General features: G+C 41.3%; 1 protein-coding gene and 1 long non-coding RNA gene across 5 annotated transcripts in view; one reads left to right on the plus strand and one right to left on the minus strand.

The window, feature by feature from the left end:
- Positions 1-12,326, plus strand: part of LOC109143517 — a 50,088-nt gene extending 37,762 nt beyond the window's left edge. Inside the window, exon 4 of the long non-coding RNA XR_005604059.1 lies at positions 595-12,326. This is a non-coding gene — a long non-coding RNA (uncharacterized LOC109143517). The remainder of the gene's footprint in view (positions 1-594) is intronic.
- Positions 3,054-15,591, minus strand: part of RMDN2 (regulator of microtubule dynamics 2) — a 92,098-nt gene continuing 79,560 nt past the window's right edge. For 3 of the 4 annotated variants that reach the window (XM_010391705.4, XM_039568222.1, XM_039568223.1), the window contains exon 11: positions 3,071-3,128. In XM_010391705.4, the coding sequence (XP_010390007.1) occupies positions 3,072-3,128 (57 nt within the window). In that variant the 3' untranslated portion in view covers position 3,071. Of the gene's footprint in view, positions 3,129-15,591 lie in introns of all 4 variants that reach the window. The other variant, XM_019281199.3, reaches the window with a different exon arrangement.

Raw genomic sequence — 15,591 nt, forward strand, 5'->3', positions numbered from 1 at the left:
TCATCCGGAAACACGGGATTTATAAATGTCAAAATACAAGCAAATTTGCTTCTGCACTATCATGTTATTTATCTTATTAACAACTAGTCTGATTACAAAAGTTCTACATGCTCACACTTATAAACCACATTATCAGCTTCATTTAATTTCAGTTGAATTCATGCCCCAACAAGTATTTACCAAGATAATATGAATGACATCACATATTTGGCCATAAGGTGTTTTACAAGTCATACCTGGCTAGACAGTGTTTATTCCTCAAACTCTGCCGTAATTACAGATATTGCTTAAGTATCTTGTGTATGTGCTAGTGCTCTGAAGTGCTCCATGTAAACACACCTTGGAAAACTGACTTACCACCTGTGGGAAAGATGATATCATACTTCCTAGGTGGTATTACCATAAACCCTCAGTTCACATTTGCTTGTAATATGAGACATGGGAAACACATGCTGCATGTAGCTGGAAGAAAAAAAATGACACATCTCACTTTTTAATCGTTTCAACGTTCCACACCATAGCCAAGTATTTTGTGGTGGTTTTTTTTGTGTAACGTTCTCTACTAATGATTCTTGTCTTCATTCTCACTCACAGTCTTTCCAAGCTGGTGCTCTCATTGCAGTGTATGCCTCTCATGCTAGAAGACATCAGCTTGGTCACAGAAGAAAATGTTGGTGAAAATCAGGGAATCAGCCACATATACCATGGAAAACTGGTCTGCTGTCACAGAGATCCTCCCAACTGCCCCGAAGAAAGTCCAAGTCAAAAGAAATGCTACTGCATATGCCAAGCCACAGACTTGTGAGGAACACATGAAGAACCTTATTGGAATACAGAAATGCCTTGTAACTCCACTAAATCCCACAACAATCCCACATTTCATGTGGTTAATAGGGAAAGTATCTGATAACTGGGCGCAGTAATTAAATGAGTCCTCCACATCTGCTATGAGCAGAGATGTTTACCATGGATGTGGAGCTACTGCACTTCCAGCAGCTTCAGAGAGGGAATTTATCCTAGCAGGAATTGATTTCTGCATTAGAGTCTTTCACATCTGCCCAGTTTACAAAATTGCCCTCTTTCTACTTTCTGTCCCAAACAGCATGGCTACTTTGAATGACAGAAGATATGCCACTGAAATACCAGAGACATTTTCTGAAGCGATGGAATGGACAGATGCTGAAGGAAAGAAATGAAAGATAATTTTGATGAAGATGATCTTACTGTATACTCTACCCAAATAAACACTGCTGTATTTTTTTCAAGCATCAAAATAGACTTGCTGGGAGATGAGAATGAGAAGTCAGGAATAAACGAAGTGTTTTCCAAGAAGATGATAAAAATAGCTTCTGCTAAAGTAGAAATAGCTGCTCCTGGGGACACATAAACCCCTGTGTCATTCCCATGGAAACAGGGAAGACTTTTAATTATCACAACATTGTTATGATAATAAAACTAATAAAAACAATGAAAATCAAAGGGAGTTACACATCCACATATTTAACTATTATACTTCACACTGCATTTATTCAACTTTTTTTATTACCTCACTAGATCTTTCCTCAAGACACTTAATATTGAAAAGAAAATCCTTCCTGCTTGGAAAAGAAAGCCACAAGCTAATACAAATAGCAATCCTGGAGCGATTGTCACAAGATTTACCTTAAAAGAACAAAATATTTTTGTTCTACTCACTTGTACTTTTTTGAATACTCTGTCCTATTTTAGATCAAGAGTAACATGGGGGAATAGCAAGGTGCCTGGAGAAAAAATGAACAAGAATCACCATAACTCTGGGAGCTATAATTTACAAGAAGACTGGTGGGCTCTATCTAAAGAAAACTAAGGGGAGACACCATGTCAGACTTCAAACATATACAAGACTGTAGACAGAAGAACTTATTCACTGTATCCTTAATGAATAAAACATGATGTGTCTGAACTGCAAGAAGGAAACCCGAAGCATGACGTTTGACAAAGGGCAACAAAGCCCCAGATGTACTGTCAAAGGACAGAGTGGGATCTCCAGAGGGAAAGGTTTTCAGTAGAGCTCAGACACACATCTGCTGGAAGCATTAGAAGCATATTTGATCCACGTTTGGCAACAACAGGGTGGTCTGTGTTATCCTTGGAGATTCTCCTCAGCCCTCCATGGCTCCAGATCTGTAATTCTTCTTCTTGGCAATTTCCAGATGTAATTTTCAGCCACTTGACCTTCTAGGCTGCTCGCTCCACCTTGTGCATGGGGACACAAAGCCAAGGAACATGGGGTCCCAGTGGGGTGCTCCGTGTCCTCTGGATGCTCATGCACGCTTTGCTGGTACTGCGAGCCATGCACCTGCAGCCAAGGTGTGTCTCCAGGCCTCAGCAGGTGAACCATGCATGGGTTTCCCCTCCCATGAGCCAGGGCATGACCACATCCACAGCAGAGTTGGAGCTGTTAGTCCCAGATGGCACCTGACAGGTGTAACAAAAGATGCCCTCTCTGACCACGTGTGGAGTTGACTATTTTTTGCCACAATTATTTTCCTGCCATGTTTGGTGTTTTATATCTGTGTTTTGTTGACAGATTTCCCAAAGGGGTTGATAAGAGGTGCCAAGAAAATATTTCAAGTAGGGTGAGCCGGTATCATCAGCCAGCCTCAGTGCTTGGCATTAAGATGGAAGGGAGTGTGGAGCCCAGCTCATATTAATACAGGTCTGACTTGTCAAAACAAGGTTTGGGAATCAGCAGAAGCAGGTGCATTTATTTCTCCTGGTATAGAAGATGTTGGGATTTTCTCTCACATTTTCTTAGTAAGATGAAAAATGTCTGTCAAATGTTATCCATCTGTGGAAACACTTAGCAAGGTTATGCCTGAATCTAAAAAGATACTAGGTATAACAGGTAATGCCAGACAAGAGTATGAAAAAAGAACATAAGTCTGTTGATAAAGTACAGGAACAGAAGTAATTAAATTTGATATTATTGCCAAACAAGTAAAAAATGGCAGGGATGGCCTCTGGAAAGTCCCTAATCATGTTGTTTCACTGTTTGGCTCTCTAAAATGGAATTTTAATAATTACCCACCTCACAAATGTGCTGTAGTTCTGTGCTTAGAAATGATTGCGAAAGGGTCCGTGAGTAGCTGCGAAAAAAATGTTGTTCACATCATTATCACTATGATCTGTGTACACTTATGCAAATACATCTGTGTCCCTATGTGATTTGTTTCAGATTCTGGCTGGAATTTAGATGTAAGTAACTCCTTACACTTAAATTGTTCTTCTATAGTTAGCACAATGGATTGACAGAGTTACTTATACTTATTGCAAACTGGTTTGCTGTATAATCTCAACAGTTGCCTAATCTTAAATCAAGACCAAATAGGGAAGAGCCCAGTCAAAATTCATCCTGCAATGTGTAACAAGGATACTGCAGAGCAAAATATGTTGAGGAGGGGTACATTAACACCACAGGAAGGAACTCTTTTCTAAATGTCCAATGTTGGCTTAATAAACAGAATCCATGTACTTACCTGTTGAAATAATGATTTCAGCTGACCTTGATGGAAGAGTAAGAATTATGCTCCATACAGCACAAGTCAGGCAACAGCTCAAGTAATGCAACTCCACAAGCCAAGCTTACCTGGAGTATATGTCTAAAATACCTGGGCTACGCAAAACTGCCACAAACTTGTTCTGTCAGTTCAGAGTAGTCCAGATTATTCTACAGATACATGGTCACCTGTGCAGAGTTAATGCCACACTAGACAGGATTTCTTTTCATACTGCTCTTATGGGTATCACATCTCCTTAGGCAGTTGGCATAAAGTGTAAAAACTGTGATAGAACAAGTTTATTGTTCCAGATGATCTGACAGCACATTGAGGTGGCATTACTATCCATCCATGGATCCTACATCTCAGCATGCTGGGAGATGACTGGCTGGAGAGGAGTGTGCATGCTGTGCTACTTTGGCTTCCAACAATTAAGAGCTTGAAGAAGAGTTAAATGAAGGGGTTGCAGTTGTTAACGTTACCGGAAAGGAGGACTGCTCATCAATGTGAACATTAAAAATCACAGTAAAATCGTTTAACAAGATTGTCAACTAATAGGATTGAAAAAGCACTGAGATATGAGTGACATTACCAGGACAAAAACGAGTCAGCTTCAGAACTCTGCAAGAGAAAATATGTATGGGCTAGCACAGAGCAGGCAGACCCCTGGCTGCTTCCACCTGCAGTGTTTGGTAAAAGTGTATTAAAGTGCACTAAAGTGTACCAGGGCTGCCATCATCCCTGCTCTGCAAAGACACCACAGGCCACAACAATCCAGAAATGAGCCACAGTCAAACTCATTCACACCAATAAAAACAAGGTAGAACCATGTACACGACAACAGCAGAGAAACATTTTTCTAACTTGCCAAACCACCAACAGGAGCCTTTTCCAGTGCTGTCTTGGTACCAAGTTCTTCTTACGTTTAAATCTTGTGTGGTGATCATGTAAGTTTTGGCCAGGCATCCACAGGAGCTAGAAAAGACAGCTTCGGTCCTCATTACTTTTTAAGACCTCCACCTAAATAATGAAGTCCTTATCAGCCTAAGCAAGCCAAAGGGTTGCCATCTCTTAAGCTTTGCTACAGGCATCTCTTGAATACAGTGCATTCATTAATTAAATTTGACAAAGTTGCCTGATGCTTGTGCAGAGGCTGCCTTCTCAGGCAAGGTTGCCACTCAGGGACATGAGTATTGAAACTACTGACTATCAGATAGGCACCATGAACCAATATCATTTGTATCTAGTTCTCTGCACTGCTATTACTTCATCTTGTTGGTGTCCAGCCTTCTCTGCAGCATACCCAAATCACCTGGGATACTAAGCTTGTTTCCCACGCTTGCAGCCTGCTGAAGCCCTCCTCTCGGACTTGAATCAATGTGAAAACAATGACTTAAATCAAATGGCCCATCGTTTCTCTTGATTGGAATAACTTTAAAGAAAATGTTATGCCACTTAAGTCAATGGGATAATTTAGAAAATATAGAACTTGTCAAGATTTTTCAAAACCTGCTGCCATGCAAAAATGTTTAATATAAGATTGGCACAATCACTTTTTCTGCAGGCAGTATATAAACAGTGATGCTGTTTGTGTGCTGCAAGCAATCCTTAGTCACACCTACTGAACTATCTGCACCTCCCTCCTCTCTCTCCCCTAGCCTATGCACTCTTCTGGGAGTGACTTCCCACTTACCTCCACAGCAGTAAGTGCCATGCAGGCAGAGCTCTGCCCACGTTGGAAACTGCATCAGATTGTTACTGCTACCCTATTGTACACTTGTATTGTTTCAGACTTGGCATCCATTTCTGTGATCCTTATCCAGCTGAAGATGACAATAATTGGCTTGTCCTCCTAATCTGATGTCAGGTTTCTTATCTGGGAATTTAGTATTTTCTGAAGACAGAAGGCATAAATCATGCTCCAGCAGCCACGGCTTTGCAACCTGATCCAATGCAAATGGTTGAGTATTAGATAGATATCCTGAACTAATCTCAATCACTCTACTTTCATCTACTTTTTGTCTTCAGTAGGACTTTCTCTTGCATGAACAAGTGAAATGTAGGCCTACTGCCTCTTTACAACTTCTTCATATCTGCCTTCTCACACATCTCTTTCGATAACATAAGCCAGGATTACTTTAATGAAGGAAAAGGAAAATATTTTACTATGCCTGTCACATGCTCTTTCACAGCCTGTGTGCTGGTGGGCTTTCTTGCCCAGGGGTAAGGGAAAGGTCAAGGCACAGAAATACCCAAGTCTTCTTCAGCTTTTGCTCCAGGACATAGTTTATTATCCAAACATCAGATTCATATAGTAACACAAAGCAAAGCTATTCCCTCATCCAAAGCCAGCTGCAGGGGCTCCCAGGCTTTCCATGCCAGAAAAAGGGCACACATCTTCCTCTAAACCCCTGATGAATCAAGTTACAAGCAGGCAACCTGTAACCCTTTCCCGACTGTTTAACCCCATCACAATGGGGTTGGATGTTGTGAATGCTTTATTCCAGGGCTGGAGCAGACAGTTTCACACTCTTTCAAGTTTCTAAGTGCAAAACACTTCAAGGTTGGTTTGGTTTTTTGGTTTTTTGGGGTTTTTTTTGTTTTGGTTTTTGGGGGGTTTTTTTGAGGGGGGATGGTGGTGGTGGTTTTGGTTTTTTGGGGTTTTTTTGTGCATCAGCGCTTACAGCAACATTAGGTAATTTTGCTACACTTACTAAAAAATCAGGTTGTGGACTGCAATATGTGTTGGGGTTTTTTTGTTTGGTTGGATTTTGGTTGTGTTTTTTTTAATGAAAATCTTTCTTCCTCAGAACAAACCTATATAGACTTTTACATTTTTATAAATATATTGACCACAGAAAGATTAACTATGTGTTTAAAAGTTCACAGCTTCTGCGAAGTTGCTGCTAGATGTGAGTTTTCTACCCTCATATAAAGTATCAAGACAAATGGGAAAGAACTACAATGTGGATATGCAAAACTGTTATGTATTTTAGATTCTTAGAACTGAAAAACAGGGTAAATGGTAAACTAATAAGGAAAAAAAGCATTTTCAAAATAAACCCAATTCCTCAAAAGGGCAGATAAGGAGGGTTGCAGGCAAGAAGCAAAAAAATAGCAGAGGAGAGGAGGGAAAATCAAATGGATTTATTTTGAAAGCTGATTCAGATAAATGCTTTTCGCAAGTGGACCATGGCTGCCTGATGACTGTGGGCTTGTGAAGGTGGAAGAGTTGCATTGTTGGACTTAAAAACATGAGTAAAAACTCAGTCACTCAGTTGCTGTCCTACAAATGTAAACATCATTTTCCTGGATGCTGGCTGTACAAGGTGTATCTTAAGCTAGAGAACAGTAGAATAGATACTGGGCAGATCCACACACAGTGACCACTCCCAATTTTAGGGGGAAGCTGAGGCAAAAAAAAAAAGATTAAATGTGCTTATGTCCAGAACTGCAAACTTACAGAGGTCTTGTAACAATAGGTCCATCTTGTTTTCTGTCATTTTAACAATCACTTTATGATGTCCTCATTTGTAAGAGTAGCACTTGACTTTCTGTACCTTGTCCCTCTGTTTCTGAGAGAAGTGTGAGTAGAAGACCTGTGCTTTAAATCCCATAAAGCTTCATTTAACTCATGTTGCTTTCAGCTCCCTGGAGATAAGAGGTGGAGCTGAGAATGAGCGGGATCCTTTCTCTCTCCTGAACCTCCAAACGAAATGCGTAATTAATTCCTCTGGTGCAGCCTTTAACACTAGGTTACAACACATACCAGTAATAAAACCACTGAAGTTTAAGACCTAAAAGTTAATTTGTCTGGCAGATAAAGACGCTTCCTTTCTGCTTGAAGATCTAGCTGATTTGATGTGAAATCACTGAAAAGAAATTTTTAGCAAACATCACTAGGCTTTCCCTGTGGAGTGAGCAAGTCAGTGTGTGGGCTGAGCACTGGACCCCACATGTCCTTGCTGTAACTACGTGTCTTCTGCTGTAACTATGCAACCCATGAGGGATGGATAACCTTATATCTTGCTGAGGGAGTCAAGGTCAAATGAAACTTCTCCAAATTGTGTGGGGGCTGAGTCCCATGCACCAAAATGTAGATCCCCTCTCTATCCAGGCCCCCACACCTCAGTTGAGCTGCATCCCTGAACACTCTGCACTGACTCTGCTGCCATGAAATTTCTCATTTGTAGCTTCTTCCCCCACTTCCAATCTTCTGCCTGCCATGCAAGGATATGTACACACAGGCAGGTGTAAATGTCCTACCTGTCTTTTTTGCCTAATTTTCATAAAGCATTCATGATCAGTCGCAGGTGCAGCCATGAACAAACTACAGCCTGGATAATGTGATCATACATTCCTTGCCTGAAGAAAGGGCAAGACTTGGTCTCTACACAAAATTGCAAGAGAGGCCTTTGTGTAAATGGTGGGTTAATTAGGAACCAAATCAGTTTCTGTCACTTTAAAACTTTCCTCCACCCTCCATCACCTCCATCCATCAGTTGCCTGCAGCATGTATTGAGGAATCGCGTGCAAACCTTACCATAACCCAAGGCTTAACATAAACTATGCTCTTTCAGGTCATTGGCAAATAACAGGTATATCCGGTTGTGCCTTTGTACTTGCCTGCACGCAAATTAAAAGCGCATGTAAAGTTACAATAATCAAAGTCAGTCAGGGGGAAAGGGAGGAGAGCAAGGGGGATAATAACCAGGGGATCAGGTTATTTATCTTCACAGAGAAGCCACTGGGAGAAGCCTCCTTGCATGCCATTTACACCTCAAAAGAAAGATAGGGGCAAATCTGGCTTTTGGCCAAAGACATCCCCTACAGCGCCGTAAGCTGTGCATAATCCTGTCTTTTCCCTGCATCTGGTAAAGACCCTGTTACCTCCACTGCTGCTGCCTCTTCCCCATGGCACTGCACAGCATTTTAAGCTTCCTCCTTGGCTGCAGAGTGAGTGTTTCTGTGGGAGACAACAACAGCCAGGATGGACTTTAGACTTTCTTCATTGGAAGAATTTTCTTCTCATGGTCTCAGCTACTGCTGCTTTCACCACCTCCAGTGCATTGCTGCTTCTGCGGCTGCTTCAACCCTTATTCCCTGACAGAGCCAGACACTCCTCCTGCAGGGTGACCCCAGATCTGCCCTGCCACCCCAGGGCAGGCACAGGCTCCCACACTGCTCTCCCTTCTAGAGGAAGTCAGCAAGCCTTTGTGCAGCCACCCTGAGCTTGGGTGTGGGTTGCTTGGGAAAGGGAAGAATTTATGGCAATTTTTTTCTGTCTTTCTCATTTGGCGTGCCATGAGATTAACAGACATTAGCAAATGCCTCTTCCCAGAGTGCTGTGACAAGATGAAACCTGCCCTGACTGGCACCTGCAGTCTGTTTCCCTCATGGTCTTTGATCTGCCACTGCTGAAGGTTAGAAGACCTGAATGGCTCAGAAGCAGACACTTCCTTGTGTTTGCTTCCAAGTGCTAGGAGCATGTATGTGTCAAGACCACTTACTCTCCTTTTTACTGAGGGACAGAGGAAATTTATTATTATTATTATTATTATCATTATTATTATTATTGTTATTGTTATTATTATTTGTCTTACAGGAGAAGTCAACTTGTCAAGATTGCAGCCCTTACATAGAATACTGTAAAATTCTCCTAAGCTCAATTTTCCATCACTGACCACAGATACCACAAAGGGAGTTTCCCTTACTCCATTGGTTTGAATATACATTCTCCAAATCTTTCTTCAAATTAAAAAATGTGCAGATAAATAACTCCCATTTCCCCTACCCCGGGGAAGAGCATAAATAATTCTATAGGCTAGGGTATTACCTGCATACATCCCAGTCCCCAGTATTTGAGTCATTTCATTTACCACTTAAATGCAGTTACTGCTGGAGGCAAATACACCAAACCCTTGCACAACAGAGCAGAAGAAGCCAAGAATTGCTGCTGCAGAGGGATGTGCAAATGTTTCCTCAGCTGAACTTCATCAGCCAAATCACAGAAGGTCCTGGTTCAGATTTGTGCATTTTCACCTGACAGAATACTTCAGTGAAGCCAGGGTAGCGTAACTACTGTTTCTGGTGGATGATCTATCACTCTGCAGCTTTTTCACAAACACTATTCAACATTTTATTGACCTGCAGTAATGAAAGGGAGAAGGAGGGGGTGAGCATGTTTCCTGACTCATTTGAGCAGGGCTATCTAACGGGTGACATTTACAAGCAACTCCTTGACTGACATGAAATTTATTAGGTCCGTAACATGAATCTCCTTTGGGAAATCCCAGCTAAAGGCCTGTCTCTTCATGATTAAAAGCCAGGGAAAGTCCTCATGATGGGCAAATTGTTGCATTTCTCTTTGGTTCAGCTGCCATCTCAACAATCAATTTGTGACCAGTGCCACCTCCTCTCTCAGAGCACCTGAAAACCTGGAAGCAGCAGTACTAAGCATAACAATGTTTTTAAACACCGAAGACTTCCCATTATAAAATTTTAATCCTCTGGACAAGAAATTACTCCAGGCACTATGGAATTCATGCCTAATAGTACAAGAAAGTTCAACATATCCATATGAATGTGCAGGTAAGCAGAGCAGGCTTTTCAAAAGTTAGAACAGAAGCCCAAAGAAGAGACACACACTGACAGTGCCATGAAAACAATTGCGTGAGCACATCTAGCCAAGACCTGCTAATCTGACTTCCAAAGGGCAAGAACACATATATACATATATGTGTGTGTGTGTGTGTGTGTGCACACTATATGACACCCCTGGCATCACTTTCTGAATGTTTCTTAGATGTTTGCAGCCCATTCCAAGAAACAGTAGAAAGATGGGAAATATCATAATAGGGAACAAGGTAATAATCACACCTATGTACAGCTCCCTTACCTAAATCAGACATGCATTCCCCACTACATAGCCAGGCTTACTCTCTGAAGGAAGGAGGATTCTGAAATTCAACTTGGATTGCTCTAGAGGGGACCAGATTCAGATTGTGTTATCTATTTTATTATTTTGACCACTTGTTCTGCTGTCAAGCACTGAAAATGGTACACAGCAAACACAAACTGAAGAACCCAAATTACCAATGGAAATGATGATATTTGTGTTGTGGGAAATTATAGGTTGAGAAGTGGTGAGATTATACACTTTTATAGGCTGGGATAATCAATGGCCAGGACACTTGAGGGACAATATAGGAAAACCCATATTCTCATCAAAGAACTGCAAGTTTCTTTATTCCACCTGCAAGTGCTTCACTGTCTTCTCCCTCTGTGTTGAAGAGTCAAATCCCTGCAAGTGTCTACTTGCACAGAGCTCCCTTAGCTGGAAACTCTGAGTCCTCCTTTACTTATAATTTTACCCTACCTTAATAATCTGGTCTGAAATTTTCTATCCCCCCCAAAATCCATATTTTACATTGTAATCTTCAGAAATGTTCTGTCCAAAACCAGATGAATGTATTCATGAGAACAGGGAAAATAAGCATACATGCTAAAACATGAAGGGGCATTTTCTTGGAAAAATTCTGTCTAAAGCTCTAACGCAGGGACTTGACATTTGTCTGGGTAATGTCTTTGCTCCCAGATTTGTGCCTTGTGCTCTTGCCTTGATAATTTACTCAAATTTGGACAAGTGTCCAAACTCTGAAAAACTGTTTTTTGCACACCCATAGTAAAGAATTTGTAGAACTTCACAGAAAAATCTTCAAAACCTTCACTCCTATGGAATATGCTTCTGCCTGTGAGGGAATTAGACTTTGCTTTTAGCTGTAGCCCGGGACTGTTTTGTACTAGCATCTGCCAATACTCTGAGCATGCAAGTGCACTGGCATTTTCTAAAATGACAAATACTAAAATCTTAGAGTTAATAAAGGAATTGCACTACAAAATTTGTATCACTACTACTAATACAACACCCAACAAAGTCTGGAAAACAAAGAAATGTATTACTGCTTGTTAATATGACAACAATATTGATCCTAAGCAATGTTATAATTTTAAAGTTTTGAAGTAACATAGAACATCATACAGGTTATAAGATTTAAATACTTCAGTATAAAGATGGACATTGGCAACACTGCTCTTGGTTCTGCTAACCTCAAAACCAGTGTGAGGATGCAGAGCTGCTGGGAGCACCCCTTTGCTGAAGCAGGAGAGTGAGCAGGCACAGCAGTTTGCCCACACATCACATTTGAGGACAGCTGCAATAATCCACACCTTGAGCAGTGTCTAAACTTTTCTAAATGTCATTTAATCCATCTACTTCTTTCAGAGCACTTTGAGAGAATTTGTACAGCATCAGTAAAAAGACACACGGGAAACACCAGGGATAACGGCCCAACAGTGTGCAAATTAGATTTTGCTCTTTTGCCTTCTAGCAGAAGGCAGTTTAAAAAGGCTTCTCAAAAGGTATCCACAAGAGTATCATCTCTGTGTTTTCCTCTCAAGAAAGACTAAGCTGTATGGTTTCATCTAATGCTGTCAAGAAAAGGCAGCAAACTTTGGAAAGAAATACTGTAGGAATTTGGCAAAATTAAAAGTTTCAGAATCAAGTTTTATGCCTGAATTAAGTATAATGCCATGTCCTCATTTCTGTAATCATACCTGTGTGTTGCCTGTGTGGAAACAGACCACGATGTATGCCTTTAATTTGTAAGTAACATGAAAAATGCAAACAGATGGAGAGGCTACAATTCAGTCTACCACTGAGCTGAGCTCCACTGAGCTGCAGCTGCGGGAATTTGGCTCAGAATTAGAAGCCAAATTTAGGGTTTTCAATAGCAAGGCAGAATTGAAAATGTGAGCTGGGAAGTCAGTGGGAATGCAGGGAAGAGTGAAAGACCAAAGAAAGCTGCAAATTAATGAAGGTTAAGAATGCAATACACAACCACAAATACATATGCTTTAAAAAGCATAACACAAATGTTTTACTTTAGGCCACATTGAGTGGCCTAAATAAATAATCCTAAACCATGGAGCTGCAGCTGGCTGCTATATACGCCTGGCACTCAGGGTAGCACTGAGGATGTGGCTCCTTCTATTTTGCTTACATCTCATGCTTGGCATGACCAGAAAGCTGCCAAACTGAGCCAAACCAGGAGCCGGCATCAGAAATTATCTCACTATCATCCCCACTTGTGGTGCTGCTGTCTCAGGTTAGCTCCAGCACTGAGCACTCAGTACAGTGTAGACAAGCTCGAGGAAGCAGGGACACCTCTGTGGTACAGAGCAGCAAGCACAGATGGTGACCACGGAGCCAGCAGCCATGAGGTGGTACGGTGGCTGGACTGAGTACAGATCCCCTGCTCCCGGATCCAAAACTACTTGAAGCATAATCCTGCATCACACGGGATCGCCGCATAAACGTAGTCTGAGTGAGCTGCTGCAAGCACACAGGTTTACAGGTTCTTGTTCTGACTGTAGTCTGGTTGTTGCAGATTTTCCTGACTTACAGCAGTATTGTTGAGACTAGAGTTGAACTCTAGAGGTACGTAAGTACATTTGTACAATTTTAAGCAGCCTGAAACAATAGGATATTGCACTTGGTTACGTTTCCAAGGGATTTGTGTTTTACAGTTATGCTACTTGTTTATTCATCTTCTATAGTATTGTGCAACACTCAGAAAGACAATCAGAAACGACATTGCCAAGGATTGTTTAATGAAGAATGGTTTGGATCGCTCTACAAATGGTAAACAATTTGTACAAGCTCTATGCTGAAGCAATCCCAGGATAAAACATTGCTCAACTAATCCATCTTGGGATTTTGTAAAGTTAAGAGAGAGGAGGAAAAGACCCATAGTCGCAGGTATGGGAAAGAGAGAAATCTAGCACGGGAGGGCTCTCCATGGAAAGATGCAAAAGGAAGAGGTAAGGAAAGAAAACAGAGCAAGGTCAAGTCCATGAGAAATTCCAGTTGCTGCTCATGGGGATATATGAGCAGCTTGCCAGTATCTGAAAGCAAAGGTGAGGGGTGCCATGGTTAGAAGCAAAACTGAGTATTGAGTCTTCAAAGCCTGATTTAAGTGAGTAATTCTTAACAATTGTAAAAATCTCTTAGGGGTTAAGGAGTTTTCTTGGGAAAGGGAGGACTGTGGCAGACATAAAATTTCCCTTTCAAAGGGCAAATGAAGACTCTCTAGGTTGTGCAATTCCTCCTCCTTTATCAAATTTTCACCTGCACAACAAGGATGCTTGTCCACATACATAAGCAACTTTATTCGGAGTCACAGAGGTACTGATACCCCCACAAACCCTGCATCTGGCACTCTCATCAAATCAATCAAGATTTTTAAGAGATTAAGCCTGTATTCCTCTCCCTTAATCCCAAACCCACTCACTTGTAGCCCTTCAACTCCCTTTCTTTTCCATATGTTATATCAAGTAGGATTTTCTAGACCTCAGAAATAATTCATTTTATGTGGCATGCATTTTCAGTGATTCAGTCTTCAGTGCCTAACAAAACTAACTGATTCAGGAATTTGGGACTGGTTTCTGTAGGATCTGCATTTCAATTAAGTCCCCAGAACTCGGAAAAAAAGAACATGCATTCTAAGAGCAATTCTGAACTCCTATGCTACTACAAACAAAAGAGGTGAGGAGAATAAATAACGAGGTGGGCAGGAGAGCAATTTGCAGAATATAACAGAGACCAAGGGGCTGATCAGACACAGCCTGAATTTTTGTATTCTAATTCTCATTGGTGTGATTAAATGCTTCACTCAAACTGTGCTTGATTGCAAGGGACTAATCAAGGTCACACAGAATCACAGCCTAAAAAATTGGGTGAATATTCAGTGTATACAGTCAAAAGAATACTCAGGCTGTAATAAGTGCAATAGGGAGCCAAAGCTGTAAATAGTACAGGGGGACCAGCTGGTATTATCACCATAGAAGAAAATATCTAAAATAGGTTTTCTTTCTTTCCTAATAGTATCAGAACTCCTGAGGACCAATGAGAAGTGAAATAAAAAATAATTAATGTTTCCTTACATCATTAAAAAAAAAAAAAACAAACCTACCAGGATTTATAACTCCTAGGCTTCTGCCTTAAATTGTGAGTTTGCAGGTCACAATAGTGAAAATGTATTCCTTTCCCTGCACTTTCTGCAAGCAGCCAGGAAGCAATTCAATTGCAATACAGCTAGTTTCGTTGCTGAACCAAAGAAAGGATTTCGGGACTTACTAACGAGAGTTGTAATGCCTGGGGTTTAGGCAACTTATAACTACGGTCACCAAGAAAGGGCAAATTTACCTGCTGGCAGTAGGAAGTGCCCAGCACTATAATCCAAAACTCAGGTAACTAATCCAAGCTAGTCTTTACCACCTAGATCCAATGCCCAGAACAGACCTTCTGTTCAGTGGCAAGAGATCAATACCACCCAGATCTTCTTCTAGAACTTTGCCAGAAGAAGTCCATGTCTCTTCTTTGACATGAGACAGATGAAGGAGGGAACGGTGACAACTTTTCCATAGCTGAGTGGTTATAGCATGTGAAATTTGGGTTCAATCTTCTGATCGTGATGGAGACATCAGAACACCTTAACCATAGTGCCTTAGGGATGGAGCTGTCTTTGCTACTCCTTGAAGCTGGGCTATGTGCTGGGCTGGCTGCAGGAACCTTCCAGTTCACCCTAGAAGTGGGGCTGGGAAAGGGAAGCTCACTTTTTCTGGCACTGCTCAGAAAAAGTGGTTTTGACGTCTCTGTTGCTTGCCAGTGACAGGAAGAAGCTCCAAGCCAACAGATGATCCAAGGCTGATGCTAGTCTGAGCAAGAAGTAGTATCACCGACTGGAAGAGCTGGGACAATGACAACAGGCAGGATTACACTTCTTAGCAAAGACAGAAGCAGTAGCAGCCTGGCCAGGACCAGACTCACACCCTGAGCTGGGTTGACTCCCAGCATCTAATTTTGTCTAATCCCTAAATGCTACCAAAACATCCCATTTTCTTCCCATAATGTGATTGTAAAGAATCTTTTAAAAATGTTGTATTTTCAGATTTTTCTTGTTACTGCAAAAATTACAACAACAAAGCAAAG

The sequence above is a fragment of the Corvus cornix genome, chromosome 3 (genome assembly GCF_000738735.6).
Source record: "Corvus cornix cornix isolate S_Up_H32 chromosome 3, ASM73873v5, whole genome shotgun sequence".
Lineage (NCBI taxonomy): Eukaryota > Metazoa > Chordata > Aves > Passeriformes > Corvidae > Corvus > Corvus cornix.